This window comes from Anopheles moucheti, chromosome 2 (genome assembly GCF_943734755.1).
Source record: "Anopheles moucheti chromosome 2, idAnoMoucSN_F20_07, whole genome shotgun sequence".
In the NCBI taxonomy this organism is placed as follows: domain Eukaryota; kingdom Metazoa; phylum Arthropoda; class Insecta; order Diptera; family Culicidae; genus Anopheles; species Anopheles moucheti.
The window spans coordinates 76,596,795-76,620,694 of record NC_069140.1 but is presented as its reverse complement, the minus strand read 5'-3'; the positions used below and the strand labels follow the sequence as shown (position 1 = coordinate 76,620,694).

Here is a 23,900-nt window from a genome sequence, read left to right as displayed (position 1 = left end):
ATTCCTCACGCAGGATTAACACTGTACTGTGTTGGTTACACTCTGACCATTCGTTGTACCCTGGGGCACTAAATCACGCTTTACGCCGGGTTTTTGTTGGAGGTGTTTTGCTTGAGATGAATTATTTATTCATTCTTACACTCAACATCCACCATTCGTGGTAATATTGAAAATGCCATCAAACTCTACCGCGGCCACAAGAAGTTGAAACGGCATAGCAATATAACTTCACAATAAACAGCACCGCACCAGAACTCGATGGTAAACAATACCGGGATATGCGAGCCGCTTACAGCTTCAGCTTGGTGCGTCTCCAGTGACGGCGCTTGGCGTTGTACCTGAAAGTACGACGAGAGATTGATACACGTTTGTTAGTCGCTCAATTTCACAACATGCAAATTGCTTCTTTGCAGTGTTTGGGACAACAGATGATGCGGGCACTTACCGGATGGTGTTACCCGTGCGCATACGAATCCATTGCGGAATGGGTCTATTTTGCTTTAGCTTCTTGGCAAGCTTTTGCTTGATGCGGAACGTTTTATGAGACGCCTGTAAACGAAACGAATGTAAAGGGTTGATTATTCGACGTTTCTGCGGTGCTTTTAATCGTTTTAGCGCTATTTTGAGTAAAATTACAACTTACCATTTCGATCAAGTGTGTCTTCTACGAGACCAATGACGGAAAAGAGACCGTCAGCTTGTCGGAAGCGAACGAACGCAGGTTCGACTCTTCGTTATAAACGCACAGTCAAATGTGCGTTCGCCGAAAAACGCGTACCTGTCACGGCTGTCACACAATAATGTCATAATAAAGGTTTGTTTGCATTTTTCATTCTCCCGGTGTTGTGCGTAGTGCGGCGCTGGTTGAGTAATTTGCCAGCAAAATGTGGAAAATTTTCACACACCATAACCGGTACGTTGCGAGTGGAATTTCGTTGGCAAGGCGAACGTTCCTGTCCGACGCGTACCAGTGTCGGGATGCTTGGAATGCGCGATTGACCACTCCAATCCTGGAGAGGATCAATCTAGACACGCTGTACTACGATTTGGAGCAGCGGTTCCAGCAGAAACAGAAGATTTCCGCTATCGATATCGACATCTACGCCAACAAGCTTGTGGACGATACGCACATCGAGGAGGTGGCCGATTTTCTGTACAAATTTCGACTTACGGAGGAAACATCCAACACGCTGGACTCAACGCACCATGCTCTGGTGCGGAACTATCTCGACAGCAAGTGCTATGGGCAGCTAATCGAGGTGCTGAACAATCGCATCGGGTACGGCGTTTATTTGGATGATTTCAGCGCCAATCTATCGCTCGATCAGTTGATCAAGGAGAAAGAGTTCCGGTACGCGGCACGTATCGCCACCCTGCTAGCGTTGCAGGAGGAGTTTTCTAATCCCATCACAAGAGCACTTGCCCTGTACAGTTGCTATCGATATGCTAAAGCACCGGATGCGGAACATTTCGAAGACCTTACCCCAGTGGTACCGCAGGCAAGTGAGGTGGAAGGACAAAAGAAGAAAAAGAAAGAAGAGATCAAAGTAAGGGTAAAATTCTTGCGGAATGAATTTTTCGACGATCATTTTGACCTAACCGATAGCCAGCTGCTGCTTGGTAAAACGTTCGTGGAGCTTGGGCGCAGTTACGGTGGTGCCAGTAATTTAATCGGTACATGTTGTGAGCTGTTGGGTCTTGTTATGTACAAAAAGTATGACCAAGCGATGGCATTTGTAAAGCAACACGAAGGCAACGAATTAAACGAGGAAGTCCTTCAAATGATACGCAGTACACTGGAGAAGGAATCGAACAAGGAGGACGAAAAATATATGGTCTTTTGTGAGATGGTAGACAAAATAGAAGGTAGTATGAAGCTTAGCAAGGATAGTTTCGAAAAATTGATCCTTGAGCAAGTGAACAAGAGTGTTGGAGCGCTGGAAAAACAAGAAATAGAGGCACAGGCAAAGGTGAGCATAATATACGGTATGTTGCCGGTACAAAGCTTACTTACAATGCGTTACGTTTACAGCTCTACACGGACTGGTGCAATCTTCGACAGCAACGGCTCGACGAGGAAATGAACCGAATGCAGCGTGCGAAACGACTGAAGGTTGTGGAACAGCTGGCAATAGATATGGAGAAGGAAGAGCAAAAGCTTTGGTTCTTTGAAAACGAGGACAAGATTGATCTACAGATTGACAGCAAACGGGTGTACTATCCTAAGCGGTGGTTTGGCAAGAAAAAGAAGCCACGCACTGTTGATGTGGATTATGTTCCGCCAGAAGTTCGGCAGCGTAATTAATTCCGTGTAGAAACCGTGCCGCTAATGTGACATGTAGTGTATTGATAAAAGTGGATAGAAACAAATTAAACAAATTACGGTAGATACGCTTACGAAATGATTGAAAGAATACTTACTTATCCTATCGAACACTTTCGATGTTAATGTCACCAAAGTATGCCAGAATCTGGTATGATAGTCCAAGACCACCTCCGAGTCGCGAATGGCCTTCTCTGGCGCCAAGTTGAAATGCAGAAAAGCTAGCCTGTATCCTTGCCGCAAACCCCTGATGGTAGTAAGAGCCCCTGAGAGTTTTCTATTCGTCATCGTGTGGCATGTGATGTTGGAGATTGTCATTCGTACTAGTCTGGTAAATTTGGTTTGGATTCCATAGGAGTTCATTGCGTCGTAAATACACTTACCCCAGCTATACTATCGTACGCGACCTTGAAGTCAATAAAGAGATGGATAGAATGGAGCTGTTGTTACTCCATCATCTCCCAGGTCTGCTGTTTAGTGAGGATCTGATCAGCGGTTGATTTTTCGTTTCGGAATCTTCTCTCTTTTCATCTATCTCTTTGACCTTTTAGTATGGAAGTATTCCCCATGGTAAAATTCCTGTAATTCCCGTAAGAATGGGTGAACTGAACAAGTAATATACGAACTCAGAAAAGATGCTCATGAACATTGGATTGCGAAATTCACTTCATAGGTACACTTCTTATTTGAATTTTTGGGCCCTTTTGACGGTTGAATCCGGTGCACTGACTTTTCGCAAACCTGTCAAAACTGTGCTGTATAAACAATTCCTCCTTCGATCACAATATTTACGCGCTACGTGCGCACAATTGTGCAGAAGTTTTTGTACGGATTTGTTGCTGCCCGCCCGTAAAGCGATACAATATGTTTATTAAACCTTTTAAGATCAAGTCTAACATTCTCGTGACCGGGTCCGAGAAGAAACGGTTAAGGCAGCGCGTAATGGCACAGTTTAATCGAGTGGATGAAGAATCGGCAACATCACCGCTGGCTGAACTGTTCGGGAATCGGGCTAAAATCTGCACGGTCAAGATTATTACGTACCATGAGGAACCGGTAACGGTGTACACCAGCGATAAACGGCCAATATTTTTCGAGCTCAACGGGAAACTTTTGCCTACCGTCTATACGCTGTGGAGCTGTCCGGATCTGGTCCCAGGATTCACTACCCATGCCACAGTACTGCCCAAACTGGCGAACGGTGCCGATCTGATGATACCGGGTGTGGTGAAACAGGGCACGAATCTTGCCTCCTGGGGCCGGCATCAGAAGGATGACGTAGTGTCGGTAAACTTGACGTCCAACCGGGCCGCCGTTGGCGTTGGACTGTTGGCACACTCTAGCAGCGATCTGTACATGTGCGGTGGTCACGGTGTCTGCGTGCGAATGATGCACGTGTTCGGTGATAAGCTGTGGGGTATGGAACCTTCGGTGTGTCAGCAGGTCCCACTGCAAGGAACGGTTGTATCCGTACCGACGGATTCCGATTTTCCGCCGCTTGGAAGCGAAAAAGTGAAACCGGTCGAAGAAGTATGATTTCGGAGTTAGGATAATTCTTCGGAGGCTGTTATTTTTAATTCGCTCTACTCTTTTCAGGTTACAAAATCACTGGCGAAATCTGCCATCGCTGGCAACGAAGAGTCCGGCAGCGAAGGAGACGACACGGACGATGAAGACCAAGAACCGGAAGAGGAAGAAAAACCTCCCAATCCGGACGATCTAATAAAGGGCGCATTTTTGAACGCTCTGAAACTTCATGGTAAGAAAATAACGCTTCCACTGCTGACGAGCACCTTCTACCCGCAGTACGTTCAGCCGGAAATACCGGACGGAATCGAAATGAAGAAAAGCTCGTTCAAGAAGGTGGGCACCTTTTTGAAGCGAATGGCCGAGGAAGGAATCATTGACATAAAGGAAGAGAAAAAGGGCATCGAGAAGGTGACAGCCATAAACCTGGAACATCCGGCTGTATTATCGTTTTATCCGTACAAGGTCAAAAAGCCTTCGGCCGAACAGGACGCGAGCGGTACGGTTCCGACCGGAGCTTCATCGAACCCCTTGCTACTGACTCAAATGACCGCCATGTATGCGGTAAACGAACGGACGGCGAAGCTGTTCGGTTGTTTCAATGTGGCTCTCGGCACGGCGCTAGATTTAACGCAAGTGCGCAATTATATGCGTGACTACGTGGGACGGAACAAACTGATCAACCCCGTCACCAAGATGGTCACGCTAGATGAAACGTTGCGGTCAATATGTGGTACCAGCGAAGAGCTTGTCGCTCTGCCGGATCTTACCGAGACGGTGCTCAACACCATGACCAGCACGTTCGAGATGCGTAGCCAGAAAGGTGCCGTCACGAAGGGAGGCAAACGGGCCGTCATACACTTGACGACCGCGACACGAAGCGGAAACAAGAAGGTGACTTTAATTAGCAACCTCGCCGATTATGGTATAAATCTGAACGATTTTGCGAAAGCGGTAAAGCTGGGCGCAGCCGCCAGTACGACAATGACGGAAGTGCCCGGATCGAAGGGTGAGCAGCTGATGGTACAGGGCAATCATATAAAGTTTGTATTCGAGCTGCTTACCACCACGTACCAGGTTCCGAAAGCCTGCATAACGGGGCTGGAGTTTGCCAAGGAACAGAAAAAGAAAAAGAAAAAATAAGTTTAAAGGAGGAAAAAACGGAGGTTAAATAATCCTTTGGCTCGTACTGGACGTGTTACAAAAGTAATAAAATGAATAATGTCAGACTAGTGGCGGACAGAAAGTAAATAGTGTACAGAATTGCTTAAATAGAACGAAACAGAAGGCGGAGTTAACGACCTTTTTGAAAAAAATAATAATAGAGTGAAGTAAGCCCAAAAACGAACGTGTACGTGAAGCAAGCCCGCACAATTTGATCCTAACAGCTGTCAAAGATCAGTGTTTGTTGTTTTGTGGAAATGTGTTCGAAGCGGTTGGAAAACAGAAAATGAAGACAAACAATAAATCGCATTTTCATCAACCCAAAGGTGGTGCACCGGGTGGTCAACGAAATAAAAATAACCGTGGTCAAGGAAAACGAAAGGACTCCTTTTTCCGTGAAGTTTCCAAGGCGGAAACTAACACGTTTCAACAGCATAGTAAGGGCAACCAGTCTGGTGGTGGTGGTCGACCATCCGGTAAGCATGGCCAAGGAGTGCACAAAACTGTAGCATTCAAGCCAAAGCATAATAATCGTGATGGAAAGGAAGGCAAACGCCCGATGAATGGACACAAAAACAAAGGTCGACCCCAAAATGGCAAGCAGCAGGATCGGTACAAAAACCAACGCACAACCGCACCGGCAAAACAGACTGCAGCAACCGAAATCCGGTACGAAAGCAAGCCGGAAAAGGTAAACTATTGTCTGGCACCGGAACGTCTGGAAGCTCAATCACGTGCGATAAAACATTTCGAGCGGCAAGAACGGGAGCAGGAGTTCGAACGCAAGAAGCAAGATCGTCAGCAGAAGCACAAAATGATGACGCAGAAAACGCGCAAAGGACAGCCGGTAATGCAGGGCCGGTTAGAGCTGCTGTACGAGAAGGTTAAAAAGGTGGTCGGTGTGCAGTGAACCAGATTGTCGACACGTAAGCAAACTGTTTAAATATGTAATAAATAAGTAAATCCGCATACATGATACACAAACACGATGGTGTTGGTTTCCATTTTTGCTAGGTTGTATAAAAAAGGCTGCCTCTTCGTTTATTGAAGTATGTCTTGGAAGTAATAATGGAAGGAAAGGCAACGTTGTAAATAGCGTTTGCAATGTTAAATTTGTAGACCTTCCGTTGAATATCATCAAATAGTAAAAGCGGGTCCCGTGACCGGTGGAATAATCGACTGGTGCCGGGATGAGCACGACCGTACCACGTGGCTTCCAGTTCCGGGAGCCTCAAGCGCAGGCAACAGTTTCGTAGCTGTTCGGCAAACGTTCGGTGCAGCTGGAACATTCGTTCTGCAACGGGAACAGTGTTTCCAGCATTTCCCTATGGTCGAAAAGAGAGGCGATAATTAGTAAAAATGCAATTCAAAACCTTCATGCAATGAACGCGTGACCTACCAATGACTTTTGCTGATGTAACAGTAGATTTTCGGTAGCTCGAAGCCATTGAACGGACTGGCGACGGGAACGGTGTAAGCGCCCATGTTCTCAAACACGACCCAATCATCGATCTGCAGCTCGGGCAGTGCGATTGTTTCGATCAGCTGATCGAGTGCATCGCACGTTGGGCCCCAGATCGTGCTCTTGTACTGCTTGCCGGTTTGGCCCCCGATAAGCTTCGGCCGTGGTACCTGATGATCGTACAACACGCAGTTGAACGAAGCGTACACACCATCGTTCAGATAGTACATCATCCGATCGATGCTGCCCGTTTTGGCGTTGAGACAAATGCGCTTCGACTGCACGTTGGTGACGAGCGTAAACGCCGACGATACGTAGTACCGGCCCGGTTCGGAAATGACACGAACCGCCTTATCCGGGAAGAACGTATCGAGCGCGGTATTAACGATCATCGCCACCTCATCGATGGAGGTACCGATATCGCCCGGGAAACCACCGCCAATGTCCAGCAGATTGAACGTATACCCGAGCTGGGCAGCATAGTCGAACAGATCGCGAGCATACGAAATGGCCTTATAGTAGATCGGGAAATCCGCACACCCGGAACCGACGTGGAAGCTAACACCGACCACTTCCAGCCCAAGACTGCGGGCGATCTTGATTAAACGTGGTGCTTCCTCTACCGGATCGCAGCCGAACTTCTTTCCCAGCGGACATTGAGCTTTTTCGGCTTCGCACCGGATGCGAATAACAAGCCTAGAGAACAAGCGAGAAATAAAGGAAAAGAAAATCCACATTAATATAACGATTAATGCGAACAACAAATACGTGTGTACGCACTTGGCATCCGGACAGTACTGCTTGATCTTGTGCAGCTCGGTATCGCTATCGTAGGTCATCGTTTTGACCGCGTTGCTGTTGGCGTAGCGTAGATGTGACGCCGGTTTCATCGGGTTCGCAAAGATGATGCGTTCCGGGGCGACGCCAAGCGAAAGCACCTTCGCTATCTCACCCTTTGACGCACAGTCGAAGGATGCACCGAGTGCGGCCAGCGTCGCGCACACGATGTCCGTGTCGTTACACTTGACCGCGTAGTGCGGCACCACGCGTGGCATCTTTTCGATCCACTGCTGGTGCTTGCGCACGATATCGCCAATGTCCATCACGTAGAACGGATTGTCGGTGGGCAACTGTTCGACCATCGAGTTGATGATCGCCGGTACATCCACCGTACCGTCCACGATCTCAATCTTGTCCGATTCATTCTCGAGGAACTTCATCGTTTATTTTTGGGTTTTGTGTAGTTGTTTTGTAGCTTTAAATGTTTGGCTGATGAAGGCACGCTACCGTCCGACTGGAATGTGTGAGTGAGTGATTTATCCACACCCGCAGGAAGGTTTTCGCGAATCGCAACTTCACTCAAACAAACTAAAATAAGAGAATATCAAAAGCAGACAGGTTGTTAAGCGGCTCTACAAGGATTCTGGTTGATGATTACTTACGAGGCAGCCTTTAGAAGGGGGTAAGAATGGTAAAGGGAGCCGTCGCGAGGCAAATGTCACCAGGGTGGTTTGCCGTTGGTATCTGTCAGTACCAGCAGGTGTCGATGGTTATGGTCAGTGCCCGACAGCTGGGCTAACTGACCGCTAGTGATGTCCTGTGAAGGAAAAACAAAAAAACACGAAGAATGTTAGGCTTTTTTTTATCAAAAACACGATCGTCTACGTTTATTACATAGTTCCATTTTGCAGAGGGGTGAAGCATTGGTGCCGAGATTAGCAGAGCGATTGGAAAGATTACATGACTAATGGTCTAATACTTGATCGACCGACAGCGTGAACAAAGAGTAACTAACATAGCCAGCAAATTCCCGAACTCAATCGAGCCCGCTATCGCTCAATACTATCATCATCTGGTGCCGTAACAGTGAAGCCATCTCGAATGGTCACGAAAAAAGATCTCCCGATCGATCATCTTAATTAAGTTTTGAGTGGGCGGAAAGACCAAGAGCACGCGAATGTTTTCAATAGGTGTGAGTCACTGTTTTGTCACTAATGAATGTGTTCTAATCAGGCGGAACTTCGAATACTAACCTATGCCAAATTGTTCATTTTTAAGTAATGACCGTGAGATTTGTTTTTTTCCTTTGCCTCCCACTTCAAAAAGGTTATCGCCCGGCCTCGGCGAACATTTGGACAATCGAATTGACTGTTTCCCTCAATCTCGGTTGCCGATTGCCGCGTGTTTTGCCCTGTTCCGGAACTGGCAATAAGTGGGGGAAAACAAAATTTGGGAACCTTATCTATGTCTTGATAAGAAACAGAAAGAAAGCATACTGTTCTAATGTTCGTGAAGAATAAATTTCACCCCAAACTAGCCGCCGCTGGGATGTTTTGCTTTGTTCCAGATGATTTTTGTGCATCCGCATTACAGACGAAATGACCTAAAATTTTATATTCAAGGGCCATGGGCGCTGTTGCCGAGGCTGAATGTATTGATTAGAACGGTGGAGTTGATAGTATGCGTGCAAGTAGGTTTGTGAGCGGCACATTCTAGACACGCGGTCGGTTCGTTCCCGGTATGCGTGGCACAGAGGAAGATGTGCAATGTTATGTGAACCAAATCGGACGTCATGATCGATCGATCATGTGTATCACGTTTTTGACAGTGTGTTGGGGAAGTAGGTTCGGAGTGTCCCATGACGATTACACAATAAAAGTAATCGCGCCTCAGAAAGTAGGCTTGGAGCCGCTTCCTATGCAACACCGATTGAGCACTTGGAGCCAAATTTGCTGATGTTGTATTTTTGCTTCTTGGTGTTGTGTAGCAACCACTGTTTTACCCGTACCCGTACGGACATATTGTGACACAGCTATGAAGAGGAAAAAACGATTGTGCGGTCTATTTGTTTCCACTTTCATCTAGAAGGCATCTTTCCGAGGTGAGATGAAATAAAAAAAAGATAGCGTGGCAGGGACAAAATAACAAAACCGCGCTCGTTGTTGCGATGCTGAATTTTGGCTATTTTTATGCCGTCTCTCTGGCTAGTGTTACTTGGGAATTGCACGGTACCAAGAGGAGTTTGCTGTAGGGCACGCGTTTCGATTGTTTTATACCATTTGTACCCATGCAGATGTCGACGAACTTCCACCATTGTCGATCAATTATTACCACAAACATTATGAAGCAAAACGCACAGCAACATTTTCGTGTTGTAGCTGATTCAATGGCGACGGAAAGGTGGCGTACGTCACACGGTTCACACTTACCTGTTGTGAAATTCTCGAAATTTTCCAGCAAAGGTGTAAAATAAGGGCACGGATGTGGTTGGGCTACCGTTGCCTGCTGTTATACGATGCACATACAGCTGGGTTTCGTTTTCACAACCTCTGGGGCCGAGAACCTGGCTCCGTTCTCGCCTGCAAACGGTCGATCGTTGTAGCGATCAGCAAATAAATGCTGACGTCGTATTGCCTTATGCGGACACTTTGCAGCAGCCGTAACTGGCCGAAACCGGGGGAAAAACCTTGATGTGGATGATGAGTCACAGCGCGCAAAGCCACACACACACTCACACACTTCGGATTGGAATTAAAGAAAAAGGACACTTTTGCGGCAGACGGTCACCAAACATACACGGCACGGCTCGGCTAGTTAGGCTGACCAAAGAATGCTCGGCAATCGATTTATATACCGTGCCGCAGCGGTGAGAGTGCAACAACGAACTGAGAGAGCGTGAGAGTAAAAACGAGCGCGCGTGACGAGCGCATGTTTATCGCTCTCGCTTTCTCCAATAGTGAGCGAAGGGTGGGGAAAATGTGTACATGAGTCCAAATGCTTTGAAATTTAACCTATTTAACCAACGGATTTTGTTGGAAGGATGTGTAGCAATGGCAGTTTTTTGTAATATTTGCTTAAATTTGACTAACAATCGATGTTTTGATCGAGTTGTGTTTGTTCACAGATTCGGTAAATGTTGTATAATAATTTTGTTTCGTCTTCGTCTTCTCCCATAAAGCATTATACATACTACTTATGCTTTATTTATGTGATTTTTTTGGCTTAGTTTTAGCACCAACAGTCCGACAGTCACGCTACTGTAACGTGAATTGTTTCCAGATCTATCACAATCCCACGGTAAGATGAATGCACCAGATAATTGTAAAATCGATGGCTCATGATTGACGACATGATGTTGCATTGTTGTTTTTCGGTGGAAGCTAATTTCTCGCTCGCCTTTCCATGAAACAGGATCAAACTAGAAACGTGGCGTAGTACGATAACCGATAACCATGGCTACCATTGCTCTCCAAACAAAGTGAGAGCGCGAGCGAGCCGCCGTCACTCTCCAGCATAAAAACACGTGTGCTCTTTTTTTCCCTACGCGTGCGTTTCCCGCCGCTCATTTTGGGTGCGCTCTTGTACGGGTAAACCGGCTTAAACTGCAGATCAAGGCGGTTGGCTGGTTTGTTTATATTATGCGCGTGCTTATGCTCCGGGAACCACTTGTTACACAGCCAGCTGTAAAGACTCGCAACCCGGCCGTACCGAGCCCAATGTGCGCGAAGACTTTACGACGCGGTAAAGTCCCAATACCCTTCAACCCATGCATGAACAGCGGGCTGCTTTTTCTTTCTTTTAAATATATTATTATTCTATTAAATTCTAATATATAATATTTACATATATTGAATATGTTGTTTACAAACGTGAAATCTATTTACTGTTATAGAGAATGTATTGCAAACAAGAAAATACATCACCTGATAATAATAATTTTCCGTTAGACGTCCAAAATTAATACAGTACATGATACATGATTTGCGATTAATTATTATATTTCTGACATACTGAGCATTTTACTGAGCAGCACAGGGATTTTTTTTAAATGCTTTCATTTAAATCATTCCACAAGTTGTTTTTATGCCGCAGTTTGTAAAATATTTGTATTTCTAGCACTTCAACTTATAAATAATCCAAAAGTTACTCCTATTTTAAGACTTGAGCATGAAAATTCTGTAATACGATCATGCTTTCTATGCAAATGAAATAGTAACAGGCGTGTCACGCAAAACGCAAAATATAAAGTTTTGCAGGGTTTTCCATTTTATCTGCCATAGTCGGATTTTTTTCAGGGTTCTGTTCAAATATCTGTGACGAGGTGTATTTGGTATGTTTTAAGCTTTCTCAAACGACACACTGGAACTAATTAATGGAATTTTTAGAAGGAAAGATTCAATTCTTAAATTGAATGCATCGCCATGCGAAGACACATATGTTCCATGTGCGAAATACTAGCGATGGGAAGATGAAGGTGGAAGAGTTGTTCTAATCCGATCCAAGGATTAAAGCTCTGGTCCAACACAGGATTTACGATTTTATTTGGTAAGCTCGGAGCTTTGTCTTGATTCTAAGTCATTCGCGCTTTCTGTATTCGTCTAAAAAAGAAAGTGATTCAACTGTATGGATTGGAGTTTTCTAGATTGGTACAATGGAAACTTTGTACATGTGTGAATGCAAAGTATTCACTGCGTCGGTCGAAAAGGTTCCTTGCTGAAACAGCTTCTTTTTCGGAAGGACCCGTGAAGATCTATCTTGGTTTGGTCTAGCTCTGTTTGAACCGATTTTTTAAAAAAGCTTGGTCTTCTCCAGATACGATTGTAAACTCTGTAACATGGGCTCGAATGTGCCAGGATCATTCTCGTATGACAAATAGTTAATGTTTGTTGAAACCGGTACGATTGCTCTGTTCCGGATCTGGGACTCTGCGCGATATGATCCCGATCCTCGATTTTGGAGTATTTCTCATCAATAGTACTAACGCGTTTCTTCCAATTTGAACAATTTGGCACCCGGAGAGTCTTAATTTTCTGTGGACTGATTGACTTAATTTTTCAGAAGATAATATTTAAATAACTTGTATAAAGATTTTAACATTGTTTTAACTTGAATTTATGGGCAATACAGTGCCAAATTGTCGAAAGAAAAACGTTTTTTGAACTTGAAACGTTCTCCATTTTGTAATTAAAAGTAAGGTTCCAAATCCGCCCAAACGACAAGTATTGTTTAAGAATCTTTAATTTTTGTATTTAAAAAAAGTTTTGCGTGTTTTTCAAATACGTGAGGTAGTTTTTGTTATAAAGAACCCTTAAAAATACCTTCTAAGTGTATCTTTCAGTGGCAAACATTTGACGGCATAAACACATTTGAAATGTGTTACGCAGCGTATACACGGTATCTTTACAAGCGCAAAAGATGCCAAAGAAAGAAAACCAATCCCATTATTGTGGTGTATATTTGTTAATGCCGGCCTAGAGCAATCATACCACAATGCAGCAAACGCAAAACGGCAGTTAGTTACAGATAGCAGGTTCGTGGAAATTCCAGCTTCTTTCCGCTGCGTGTTAACATTATTGTTAGATGCGTTGCCATACATTTTCTTATCAACATGGTTCCATTTCCATACGACTTTCCATATCTGGCCCCGGGTGTTGTTGATGATTGTTAATTTTGTCCACATGGTTGGTTCATGGTTGGGTCCGCAACCATGAATGGTGGAATGATGCGATTGGATAAGATATTTTTAACATTTGCGAACCATTCGATCGATCAGATGTCGAACAGATAGACTAAGCAACACAAACAACTATTCGCCTAAACAAAATCGTTTCCTGTTATCAAGATCTATTCCGCGTTGTTGACGTACATGGTTGTTGTGCAGTGATGCTGCAATTAGCGAACAATTGAGAATGATGAAACCAGAAGGAAACATCCAGCTTCCAGAATCGTTGTTCTCGGTCACACAGCAATCACGAAAGCGGTAGATTCCGTTGCGAGACATTAGTCAGCGTTTTTTGTCTAGTCGTTGCACGCACCCGTGGCGATAACCGGCGCGCTTCCGCTGCAAGGAGTTATCTAGTGTTACGGTGTCATCACGAGGAAAAATGATTTGTTGTCTTTTTTTTGGTTCTTCCCGTAAAGCAAGGCTACTCTTCACGACAACAACATGAGCCACTACGGTACTCAACGATCGCCGTCTAGAGCGCGTTGCGCTATCGTGACTGAAGTGGCCCGCTACCAGTGGGGGGCCTGGGATTACATCAGCTATTTAGTGGGTCGGATTTGGAGTCTACCGTGTCTACACGGGTTCAGGCGTAACGGCTTTGCTAGAGGCATTTGAAGCTGATGGTAACAAACATCCGGCGGAAAAACCACACGCGCCCAAGTGCGCGCAAGAACTCGGGAACGACTGCAGATGAAGACTTACTTCATCGCCGTCATTGGTATGTCATGCGATGAGTTGTGTGTCATGCATGCAGCGCGGCACTTGAAAGCGCTTAAAGCAGTTGCAGCTTAAAGCTAAAGATACCCGGTAGTTAATGATGCTAAAAATGGCATTCATTGATTTATGACGCATAAATTCTCTCCCGAACGTCGAGGGTCACAGGGATAGTTTCGTTACAATTGGTGCAAAATGTGTAAAATTATCTAGTGTCCATTAGGGTGTGGTGTCGGTTGCATACCAACAGGCGGTTTCCCATTGCTTTGATGATTCATTTGGTACATACTTACTTATCAGGCGCTGAAACCGCCTCGCGGTCTTGACCTGCTGCAGGAGCCCTCTGACTCTGGTACCGACGTTGGTTAATCCATTATCTCGGTCTTTCTGGAGGGCGCATTAACGCCATCACTCCATCTCAATTTGGGCCTACCACACATCCTCTGTCTACGTCCATATCTAAAAGGACTTTACGGGCTGGATCGTCCGGTGTCATTCTCATGACATGACCAGCCCACCGGAGCCTGGCGAGTCTAATCCGCTTTAGGTCAGAATTCATTGGGTATAGCTCATAGAGTTCATCATTATAGAGTCTCCTCCATTGTCCTTCCACACATACGGGACCAAAAATTTTTCTGAGGATCTTCTTCCCGAACTAAGAGGTGCTAAGAGGGTTTCGTCAATTTTGGACAAAGTCCTTGTCTCATAGGCGTATGTGAGTACTAGAACTCTTATGGAAGTTCTATATATAATCCCAACTTCATTCGTTGCAACAGGTGTTTTGAGTAGAGAAGTTCCTTCAGACTGTAGAAAGACCGATTGCCAGCCAGTACACTATCGCGTATCTCAACGTCAATGCTATTGCCGATGCTGACTTTTGACTCAAGATAGATGAAGCATCGGACGGCTTCGAAAGTGCACTCACCTATCTGTATATCTATGCATATCTGTACGTTACCCCTGCGTAAGTTAGGATTTGTTAGCAGGCCCACTGGTGGTGCCACCATCAACTTTGTTTTTGACTCATCAATCTCGAACCCGAGGGTTTCCTTCGCCAGCTTTAGTAACGACGGAGAGCCGTAAACCAATGATATCTATAACATTAGCGTTTGCCAGGATGTGGATTGACTTATAAAAGATGGTCCCCGAAGTTTCCACTTTCGAATCTCGAATAGATTAAAGATTAGACAGCTACCCCATCTCTTTGGCGCAGGTCCTTGGTGGTAGCAAAGGACCCTGAGAGTTTTCCATCCACCTTCACCTGCCATGTGACGTTGGCCATTGTCATTCGTACTAGCCTGGTAGGTTTGATCTGATCCAAGCCTAAAAAATCTGATCTAATCCATTTATATGGGATTGACTTATCCGGTATCACCGTTGGATGGAAAAAGTGATCCCATGCGCTCCGGAGTAAGTGTTTGGGATCATCCAGCATTATTAATGTTGGGGTTTATATGTGAATAGTGACAGCGGCGTTCAATGCTACCATTGAAATTGGTTTTTATATGTGGGTTTATGTTTTGAATTTGTTGGTGGTGAGAATTAAAATTTTTAAAATTATGTTGATTAAATTAAATTACACTTAAATTAAAATATGATCGCAAACATAATTTTTAAATTTTTCGTTAATTTATTTTTTATAAAACACCAGGTTAATTTATTTTTCATAAACCAGGTAACACTGACGTTTTTAAAAATTTGTAACTTTTTATCTATGCATCACAGCAAGTAAAACATTGCGTACGTGTGAAACTCAAGTGCCTTTTTCTAAAATTTCATGGTTGGTTTGGTTTGGCCATTGATTTGAAGATGGGTTTATCTATTCGATTTCGATTTTTATGGTAAACATTAAACTCAAATCCCAGCACTTCTCCGCTATCCATAACCATTAGAGAACAGGAATCATTTGATCCGATCCGATCTCAGTATCTTGGAGATTTACACGATCCGATCTCATCATTTGGGATCATTTCATATCATCTCATCAAAAATAATTCGATACGGCCTGGTCGTTCTAACGAAAAAATAAATATTGTCTTCGTCTTGTCTTGATTAGTTAACTCAGATAAATAAAAAAGATAAGTTAGTCTTCCTTCTCCCTTCCTCCCTTTCTTCCTCTCCTCCATTTTTAAGATAAGTTTACTATGCAACTCATCCATCACGCGTCAAATGTTTAATACTATGAAATTTATTTCCTATTCCAGCAGAAATAACTACCACCGATCAATGCATCCCTATCGCTGATTATGCTATCTGCTTCATGTGTATGCAGTGCGAATATTGATGAAACCATCCCAAATTAAAGTTCACATGTTCGCCAACAGTGATCGTTCAAACGTTTGACATCAGGCGGTATGGACAGCAAAACAAAAAAGCAATTAAAAACCTCTTCCAACCGGAATATACTTCTAGGGGCTGAGAGTGTATCGATCAATGCCGCTAAGAGAAGATTGTTGCAGATCCGGGAAAGTTCACACATCATCAGTTCACCCAGAAATGGTACATCAGCTCGAATGCTGCTAAAAGATTTGTCATGGGAACGCCGAAAATAGATAGGTTCAGGTTCAGGGACGTTTCGGTGAACGAGATTAGATGTTATCGTAATAGCATATTGTTTTCGGGAGAGGAAGCAACTGTTCCCCTCCAACTGCCCAAGGTACGTTATCTGGTTGCGGTTCTGTAGGAAAGACGCTCGAAATAGTAAAGTACAGGTAGAAAGATTTATCGCCGGTGGTGTTTGGCTGTGTCTACCGGCAGTGATAAGGAGATGGAATCAGTGCAGAGATTTAAGGGTAGCAGGTGGAACAAACGAACAATAGCGTACTCACACAATTATCATCCCCTTTTGCGGCGCTCTGAGTTCCCCCGCCACGACTACGGTACGCAAATTAAGACGGAGAAAGTGTGGTCCGATATCGTGGAACGATTAAACGCGGGGGTTTGAAATGCCAAACGTGAAGAGCGAATGATGAGCATCGGCGGCACCGAGTGGACAGTATCATGATCGATCGACGGCGTCACGGTACGGTGGAGTGCAGGGAATCAATCATAGCAACCGCATGGAGCCACTGGACACGGTACGGCCGATTACGAGTGGTGAGTATAAGAACCCTTTGCCAAACATTCTCGTTTATCAGTGTCGTCCAGGCAACATCAGCGAGCAGCATCGCCCTTACCTTCGTAGCCGTTGTGTGGATCGTGTATTGAAACAAAGTGCAGCTGTACCAAAACGAAGAAGCTCCGTCAAGAATCCGTCTTCATTTCATTCATACATCAGAAAGTTACCAAAAATGAGTGTATTAGACTGCCCGTCCGATCTGACGCTCATCAGCGATGAAATGTCCATCGGAGACGTTATCCAGGATATGATCCGGATGGGTCCGCACGAAGATCCGCTCCACATGCTCGACCTGGACGATGTGGTCCGGAAGCACTACGGCTGGTGCGCGAAGATGCCCAGGGTGAAGCCGTTCTACGCGGTCAAGTGCAACGACGATCCGCGCATCCTGCAGACGCTGATGACGCTCGGGACTGGCTTTGACTGTGCGTCCAAGGGTGAGCTGGAACGCATGATCGGGTACGGTGTGAAGCCGGAAAACATAATCTTTGCGCAGCCGGCCAAATCGATACCATCGCTGCTGTATGCCCGCTCGAAACACGTGTCCGTGATGACGTTCGATGGGGCGGTCGAGCTGGAAAAGATTCACCAGTACTATCCGGAGGCACGGTTGGTGTTGCGTATGCGCCACGACTCACAGAAGGTACGCTGCTCGTTGGGCAAAAAGTTTGGCTGTGATCCGGTTGCGGAAGCACCGGAACTTTTGCGGTATGCGGCCAGGCTTGGCATGAACGTGATCGGTATCAGCTTCCACGTGGGATCCGATTGTGACGAGCATCAGGTGTACTACGATGCGGTGAAGATAGCAAAGGGTCTGTTCGACTACGCCAAGACACTCGGGTACGAGTTCAGTTTGCTGGACATTGGAGGAGGATTCCCGGGTGACAATAACAAACCGATCGATCGTTACGCGAAAGCGATCAATGTGGCGATTGATCACTACTTTCCGGCAGAGTTGGACATTCGCATCATTGCCGAACCGGGCCGTTATTATGTGGCGTCCGCTGTGACGCTGGTTTCGTTCGTAGACTCGAAGCGTGTGATGAGGGAGCAGCTGCCGGACGGTACAGAGGAAACGAGAATGCATTACTATCTGAATGACGGTGTGTTCGGTACGTTCTACTGTACCGCACACGAGGCACAACCAGCGATACCGATCGTGGAGCGAAAGGTGGGAGCGAAGCAGTACAACACATCGGTCTGGGGGCCAACGTGTGATGTGATGGATCTGATTCTACCCGATGTCGTTCTGCCCGAGCTGTACATTGGCGATAGTGTGGTGTTCGAGAATGTGGGAGCCTACGGGCAGGTGCTTTCCTGCCGTTTCAATGGATTCGCCCTGCCCAAGGTCGTTGCATACTTGCGCGAAGGTACCTGGTAAGTCTTAGCTGAATATGTTTAATTTGCAACAAAAAAGTGTGTCAGGATGTTAATAGTACTGTTTTCTCTTTCGATTCCACAGGAAAATACTGCAAGGGCTGAATGCAGCAGCAACCGCTATTTCGGCCCGTTCCAGCGATAGTTCGGATGGCAAGCTGCTTGTCACTCATGAAAGCTACACTCCCATCGCTGAGGCAACGTACTTGGTTTGATAGGATAGTTTTAGAGCACTTAAATTATGTACCAATGAAATATATATTATGTTATGTTATCCTACCGAAGCAGCTGCACATTGTCTTATTTTATGTAGTTTTTGGTGTTGTTTGCATCACGAGTGGAGTATAGGAATTATTTCAGATAGGATTTGTAATTTTAGCAATATATTCCGAGGAGAGATATTTCCTAGATATTTGAGGTATTATTAGTTAGATCTAATTTTGGCAATAGAAATAGTCACGCTCAATTACGCTTTCCCCGCAATACATCCCATAGATTTTTGATAAGACAGTCGCCAAAATGGATGAAGTATGGATGAAAAATATCTCCTATATTAATAGCTTGAGAATGAGCTACCTATAATCCTATTTTTAGATGTGACGTGATTTTATTACTCAAGAGGTATAATCTGATCTAATCTGATCTGATGTCAAGAGCTTTCCTAACATCAAGCAACATTAATTCGGAGTTCACACAATAATGTTACGACCATAATATCGGAAATAGATAATATTTGCACTTCTTACTTATTGGGCGTTATAACTTCTTCGCAGTCTTGGACTGCTGCAAGAGTCCTCTAAATCGCCCTTCTGGGGAACCCATTAACGCCATCGCGTCGTCCATTTTGAGTTTACCTCTGTCCATGTAGACGATCTAAAAGGAATTTATGGGCTGGGTTGTCCGGTGTCATTCTCATGATATGATCAGCCCATCGGAGCCTGACGAACTAAGAGGGGCTAAGAGTTTCGTTTTCGTCGGTTTCGTCAGTTTTCGACAAAGTCCATGTCTTAAAGGCGTTGTATGGTTGTCCATCGTCAAGCGGGTATGGCTTTGCCACTGCATCTCGTATTGTGTTCGGGCGAAACGTGGACAGTGGAGCACATGGTCCACATCTTCAACGTCATGCTCACACACTGGGCAATTAGGCGAACTGTCCAGGATACCTTTGTTGACGAAGTAGCTCCGCAGCAATTTCCCCGTGCTTGCGCGCAAACCCATGAACTGATGTCCGGGATCAAAGGGCTTTGGTGGTAGCAAAGGGCAATGAGAGTTTTAAACAGATATCTTGTTGAATTTGTCAGAAATATGAACACCGTTAAGTAAATTATTACAAACCCAAATAATCACATCTTTATCTCATAGAATCAGCGAGTTTACTAAGCCACGCCAGGTATACAATGAAGTTTGTTTCCACGGTGCTAGTCGATTAGTTAATTCTATCTACTAATATCATCCACCAATCTATCTGACCATAGATCGGCCAAATCTTGAACTAGTTATAACAAATTGGAGATATAGATATAGCGCGCAGTTACTCTGCTTTTAAAAGTTAACTTCCGATGTAATTAGACTGAGTTAGTTGCTGATCGCGGAATAAGAGTTCAATTAGTTCCAAATATTTTAAACATTTTGCCAATAGGATGCTACGATCTCGCGTGCACGATCAATTTAGGACACATTGTAAACATAAAACTGTGTCGAAAAAGCTTGGACTTATGAGTTAAAAATGCAAAAAACCCTTTCAACGCCATGTCAAAATCGTTCAAGGTACTTTTGATAGATCTTACTGTTTTTAATATAATATTTGAATAATAATGCCAATAAAGTAATCACAGGAAATGATATTTGAAGTAACAGCTCGGAAAGTCTGAATCATCCACGGTTTACTTCAATCTGGATCGAATATCTGATCATGGGCAATTAGGCACACGTGTTCCGTTTAAATTGACAGCTGGTTATGTTATCTTTAAATCTTAATGAAGAATCGCGATTTTTAAATCACATTGTTTATCTGAAGGTCGATGCAGATTGTCATATAACGGCAGGCTAAATAAGTTAATGTGTCATCCCAGTGCACTTACCTGTGCATCGTGACATTTATATTTAAAAGCGATAAAGCGATTGTTACAATTAAAGCTCTGATAAGCATCAGCGGTGGGATGAGAGACTGTCGATGGTAATTGATGTAAAATCATGAAGATGCCTGAAGATAAAAATAGATTGAAGGTTTTCGATCGTATTGAGACGTTGCAAATAAAGAAAAAAGAGATTAATTGTTACGGAAATGCGCGTAGGTAGTGCTGTATTCGGCATTTTTAATTTAATTCTTCAATATACACAATAAAGGAGAATCAGTATAACAGTTTTTATTTTTAAGTCCAAGGAAATGGACTACCTGAAATTGCCAGTTCTTTCCATGAGCATTATTTCTATTTGTGTGATGGAATTCCGTAGTGCATGTGATGGAGTACTAAGACGATTTTGTTGTTTGCTGCTTGTTTATAAGATTAGACGCCGCTCAACGAGCCTTCAACAAGTGCTCTTGTTGTTTCCAACCTTGCGCAGACGACGGTTTTCGGGATTGGGAACCCATTGAAGCACGAAGCAAGCGTTACACCGTAAGCTCCCATACCCGGGAAAACCAAGTAATCCCCGATCTCAAGCTCCGGCAGGTCAAGCCGTTCGCAGACAATATCAGCTGAATCACAGGACGGGCCCCACAGCGATGAGGGGTGTGTCGAAGCAGCAGTTGATATGGTTTTGTTGGCGCGAAATACGACTGGATGCTTATCAACAGCGTTCCACCACTCGAATGACCCATATCGGCCGTCATTGATGAAATACATTATCTCCTGCACCGGTCCCGCTGTTCCGGATTGACGGATTACCCGCTTCGACTGGACGGAAGTGATGAGCGTTACGGCGGACTGTACCAGCAGTCGCTCCGTTTCGATGATGATGGGTAAGGTGGAACCAATGTTAAACTCGGCTAGTGTCTGTTGCAGCTGGTCAGCTGATACTTGTTCCGTACCGGAGAGTATCAACTGCCGTATGTCACTTAACCCTGCTGTGTTGGCTTGATCAAGCGAATCTTTGGCAATCTGCAGAGCACGTCGCAAAGTTTCAACTTCATCGAACGCACTTTTCTCTGGTACAGCAATGTGAATACCAGCGATGGTGACTCCGGTAGATGCGGCATAGTTGAATATTTCGCGAACGCCTTCGGTTGGGCAGCAACCAAACTTTTGACCAGAGAATACCCTAATTCGGAGAATAATCTGTGCTGCGGGATATAGGCGATGAACTTTGCCGATCTCCTGCACACTGTCACAAACGATCCGCCGGATATCTTTCTGTTTTGCGTACAGTATCGTCTCTGGGGCTTTGGCAGGATGGGCCAGAACGATGCGATCGGGAGCGACTCCATTCTTCAGGACGGAACGCATCTCCATCACGGAGGCACAGCTGAAACCGAGTCCAAGTTTACTGAGCAGGGTTAGTACTGCGGGATGGTTGTTGACACTGGGTAAATAGTACGCGATCGCATAGGGATGGCTCTCGTTCCATCGGTGGTAGTTGTGAGCGATCTCGTCTAGATCGAGTATGTTAATGGGAGATTCGGCGTCTCCGGAACAGACGAAACGTTGCACCAATTCAGTTGTTGTTGAGGCAAACACACCGGATATTTCTGGAGGTGACTCCATCGAGACAAGCACTATACATTAGACTAAACCCTCAGACCGTTACTTCGTCTGTTTTATACAGGGTACAGGTAGAGAGTACAGGTGGAATCGTTTCATGTACGTACCTCCAGCCTTCTATCAGACATCGATCGGTTCAAGATGAGATCGATCGATAAGATGCGTGAAGTGATGAGTGTAAACGCTACATGCTCAAGTTTCTATCCAAAACCCCTAGCAACATGTGTGTGTCTAGAGTGGGGCCTGGTCCGAGGTTGTTAACCGAGGTAATTAATGGGAATCGGCAGTGTAGGGCTGTGTCGAGTATGCCTCCCGTTCGTGAGAAACAACACACTTTTCTCAGGTGAACGTTGGGAAAGTGTTTTTTGAGCTATGGGTAAGTCCGAGATAGTCTTCGCGTAATCCGGAGTTAAGGAATCTCGGAAATCTCACGGCAGGGTGTAGAGTGGGCAAAAATGCCGGCCGGTTCGACAGTTTACGTCGATCGACTCTGCGTGCCGGTTCGGTTAACTGTGATGGATCCCGGGTACGTACTGATAGACGAGCACAGCTCGGTGGAGGACTTGATCCGGCACATCTCGAAACGGGCTATGACCAGCGACCCGCTGAACGTGCTCAATCTGGATGACATCGTGGGCAAGCATCGCAACTGGCAGCAACTACTGCCGACCGTTACACCTTTCTACGCGGTGAAATGCAACAGCCATCCGGCCATTTTGCGGCTGCTTGTGGCGCTCGGTTGTGGATTTGATTGTGCATCGAAGGTGGAGTTGGAAACCGTTCTCGGGTTGGGTGTTACACCGGATCGTATCGTGTACGCCAATCCAAACAAATCTATCCGCTCCATCCTGTATGCAAAGCAGACGGCTGTGAAACGGATGACGTTCGATGGTTCGGATGAGTTGGACAAGATAGCGAAGCACTTCCCAGAAGCTGAGCTCATACTTCGAATACGGCACGATGCACGTGTGGCACAGCTGTCACTGGGACGAAAGTTTGGTTGTGATGCTGACCGAGACGCAAGATCCTTGCTGCACCATGCCAAAGCGCTCGGGTTGCGTGTGGTTGGAGTCAGCTTCCATGTTGGGTCGGGCAGCATGGACGCGGAGTGTTTTTACGGCGGCATAAAGAAGGCCATGGAAATCTTCGACATGGGTAGATTAATCGGGATGGAGCTGCACTTGTTGGACATTGGCGGAGGCTACCCGGGAGCGGATGGTGAGCATTTCATTCAGTGTACACATCACATTAACAAAGCGCTGGAAGAGTTCGTTTGCTCACGAAGCGAACCGATCGCAGTAATAGCCGAACCGGGCAGATATTACGTAGAATCTGCAGTTACGGCACTGGTGAATGTGGTGGCGAAATCGTACGACAAGGACCCCTCTGGAGCTTTGCTGCGTGTGAGGTACTACGTAGACGATGGGCTATACGACTCGTTCGATTGGTGTGACGCTCATACCAATACGCCAGCGGTACAGGAGGATAAACGTGACTCGGAGTGCGTACGATCGGTGATCTACGGGCGTACCATGTGCGAGCATGATGTAATTCGTGAGGAAATTTTCCTGCCCGAGCATGAGATTGGCGATTGTCTCGTTTTCCACAACAAGGGCGCGTACGGTAAGCTGCTGGGCCGGGGACATAATGGTTTCACGCCGACCAGCGTGAAGGTGTGTCTAACGAGAGGAACGCTTAATTATATGTGTGCGGCTGCGGTTAAAGCAGCACGCGGATAAGCATTACGTTAGAGCAATCAGTTTAAAAATTAACATTTAAATGTGCAATCATCAATCATTCGCTCTGTGACAGGTGGAGTTGAATATTGTTCCAAGAATTAGCTTTCAGAGCAAGAATTAGCGTAAGTGATGCAAGAATACAGTAAATAAAATCATTCTCCACGATACGGCATGAAAATATTTGACGAAACAGTGGTTTGTAAAACGTCAGACTTCGCTCAAAGAAAAAAAAAATCCGAAAAAATGAAGCCCAGCAACTATTTGCACACG

At 45.2% G+C, this 23,900-nt stretch overlaps 7 protein-coding genes and 1 pseudogene across 9 annotated transcripts; 5 read left to right on the top strand and 3 right to left on the bottom strand.

Moving 5' to 3' along the window:
• Positions 1 to 96: 96 nt before the first annotated feature.
• LOC128297396 (60S ribosomal protein L39) lies at positions 97 to 698 on the bottom strand. The gene is made up of 3 exons (XM_053033027.1): positions 644 to 698; positions 446 to 549; positions 97 to 338 (listed from the first exon to the last, which is right to left on the bottom strand). Exons 1-3 carry the CDS (start codon positions 644 to 646, stop codon positions 290 to 292), a joined length of 156 nt encoding a protein of 51 aa, XP_052888987.1. The 5' UTR covers positions 647 to 698; the 3' UTR covers positions 97 to 289.
• A 144-nt stretch (positions 699 to 842) lies between these two features.
• Positions 843 to 2,558, top strand: LOC128297107 (28S ribosomal protein S27, mitochondrial). The gene is made up of 2 exons (XM_053032674.1): positions 843 to 1,970; positions 2,033 to 2,558. The coding sequence occupies exons 1-2, from the start codon at positions 885 to 887 to the stop codon at positions 2,303 to 2,305; spliced, it is 1,359 nt and encodes a 452-aa protein (XP_052888634.1). The 5' UTR covers positions 843 to 884; the 3' UTR covers positions 2,306 to 2,558.
• Positions 2,559 to 3,112: 554 nt separating this feature from the next.
• On the top strand, positions 3,113 to 5,105 carry LOC128304320 (eukaryotic translation initiation factor 2D). The gene is made up of 2 exons (XM_053041532.1): positions 3,113 to 3,853; positions 3,920 to 5,105. Exons 1-2 carry the CDS (start codon positions 3,188 to 3,190, stop codon positions 4,991 to 4,993), a joined length of 1,740 nt encoding a protein of 579 aa, XP_052897492.1. The 5' UTR covers positions 3,113 to 3,187; the 3' UTR covers positions 4,994 to 5,105.
• Positions 5,106 to 5,182: 77 nt separating this feature from the next.
• Positions 5,183 to 16,041, top strand: LOC128304693 (uncharacterized). Of its 2 annotated transcripts, none has more exons than XM_053042015.1 (2): positions 5,183 to 5,940; positions 15,903 to 16,041. In XM_053042015.1, the coding sequence occupies exon 1, from the start codon at positions 5,301 to 5,303 to the stop codon at positions 5,922 to 5,924; it is 624 nt and encodes a 207-aa protein (XP_052897975.1). In that variant the 5' UTR covers positions 5,183 to 5,300; the 3' UTR covers positions 5,925 to 5,940; positions 15,903 to 16,041. The 2 variants fall into 2 exon arrangements, with proteins under 2 accessions (XP_052897975.1, XP_052897898.1); XM_053041938.1 differs by having other exon boundaries at positions 15,900 to 16,037.
• LOC128304588 (ornithine decarboxylase 1-like) lies at positions 6,019 to 10,052 on the bottom strand. The gene is made up of 5 exons (XM_053041828.1): positions 9,686 to 10,052; positions 7,919 to 8,073; positions 7,257 to 7,844; positions 6,414 to 7,172; positions 6,019 to 6,339 (listed from the first exon to the last, which is right to left on the bottom strand). The coding sequence occupies exons 3-5, from the start codon at positions 7,694 to 7,696 to the stop codon at positions 6,246 to 6,248; spliced, it is 1,293 nt and encodes a 430-aa protein (XP_052897788.1). The 5' UTR covers positions 7,697 to 7,844; positions 7,919 to 8,073; positions 9,686 to 10,052; the 3' UTR covers positions 6,019 to 6,245.
• Positions 16,042 to 16,648: 607 nt separating the features above from the next.
• Positions 16,649 to 18,465, top strand: LOC128304419 (ornithine decarboxylase 1-like). 2 transcript variants are annotated; one of them, XM_053041717.1, is made up of 3 exons: positions 16,649 to 16,772; positions 16,833 to 18,190; positions 18,276 to 18,465. In XM_053041717.1, the coding sequence occupies exons 1-3, from the start codon at positions 16,755 to 16,757 to the stop codon at positions 18,403 to 18,405; spliced, it is 1,506 nt and encodes a 501-aa protein (XP_052897677.1). In that variant the 5' UTR covers positions 16,649 to 16,754; the 3' UTR covers positions 18,406 to 18,465. The 2 variants fall into 2 exon arrangements, with proteins under 2 accessions (XP_052897677.1, XP_052897605.1); XM_053041645.1 differs by having other exon boundaries at positions 16,755 to 18,190.
• Positions 18,466 to 20,697: 2,232 nt separating this feature from the next.
• LOC128298465 (ornithine decarboxylase 1-like) lies at positions 20,698 to 21,894 on the bottom strand. Its single transcript, XM_053034215.1, has one exon. It carries the CDS (start codon positions 21,892 to 21,894, stop codon positions 20,698 to 20,700), a length of 1,197 nt encoding a protein of 398 aa, XP_052890175.1.
• Positions 21,895 to 22,263: 369 nt separating this feature from the next.
• Positions 22,264 to 23,630, top strand: LOC128299118 (ornithine decarboxylase 1-like; annotated as a pseudogene).
• The last annotated feature ends 270 nt before the right edge of the window (positions 23,631 to 23,900 follow it).

Bases quoted from the DNA above. Each gene is read 5' to 3' on its own strand.
- LOC128304588 (XM_053041828.1), bottom strand. From the start codon at position 7,696: ATGAAGTTCCTCGAGAATGAATCGGACAAGATTGAGATCGTGGACGGT. The intron at 7,173-7,256 runs GTGCGTACACAC...CTTGTTCTCTAG, and splicing joins CAGTACTGTCCGGATGCCAA to GCTTGTTATTCGCATCCGGT. The intron at 6,340-6,413 runs GTAGGTCACGCG...TTTCGACCATAG, and splicing joins TACATCAGCAAAAGTCATTG to GGAAATGCTGGAAACACTGT.
- LOC128304693 (XM_053042015.1), top strand. From the start codon at position 5,301: ATGAAGACAAACAATAAATCGCATTTTCATCAACCCAAAGGTGGTGCA.
- LOC128304320 (XM_053041532.1), top strand. From the start codon at position 3,188: ATGTTTATTAAACCTTTTAAGATCAAGTCTAACATTCTCGTGACCGGG. The intron at 3,854-3,919 runs GTATGATTTCGG...TACTCTTTTCAG, and splicing joins AAGTGAAACCGGTCGAAGAA to GTTACAAAATCACTGGCGAA.
- LOC128298465 (XM_053034215.1), bottom strand. From the start codon at position 21,894: ATGGAGTCACCTCCAGAAATATCCGGTGTGTTTGCCTCAACAACAACT.
- LOC128297396 (XM_053033027.1), bottom strand. The intron at 339-445 runs GTAAGTGCCCGC...TCGTACTTTCAG, and splicing joins CGCACGGGTAACACCATCCG to GTACAACGCCAAGCGCCGTC.
- LOC128304419 (XM_053041645.1), top strand. From the start codon at position 16,755: ATGGAGCCACTGGACACGGTACGGCCGATTACGAGTGGTGAGTATAAG. The intron at 18,191-18,275 runs GTAAGTCTTAGC...TCGATTCCACAG, and splicing joins TACTTGCGCGAAGGTACCTG to GAAAATACTGCAAGGGCTGA.
- LOC128297107 (XM_053032674.1), top strand. From the start codon at position 885: ATGTGGAAAATTTTCACACACCATAACCGGTACGTTGCGAGTGGAATT. The intron at 1,971-2,032 runs GTGAGCATAATA...TTACGTTTACAG, and splicing joins AAATAGAGGCACAGGCAAAG to CTCTACACGGACTGGTGCAA.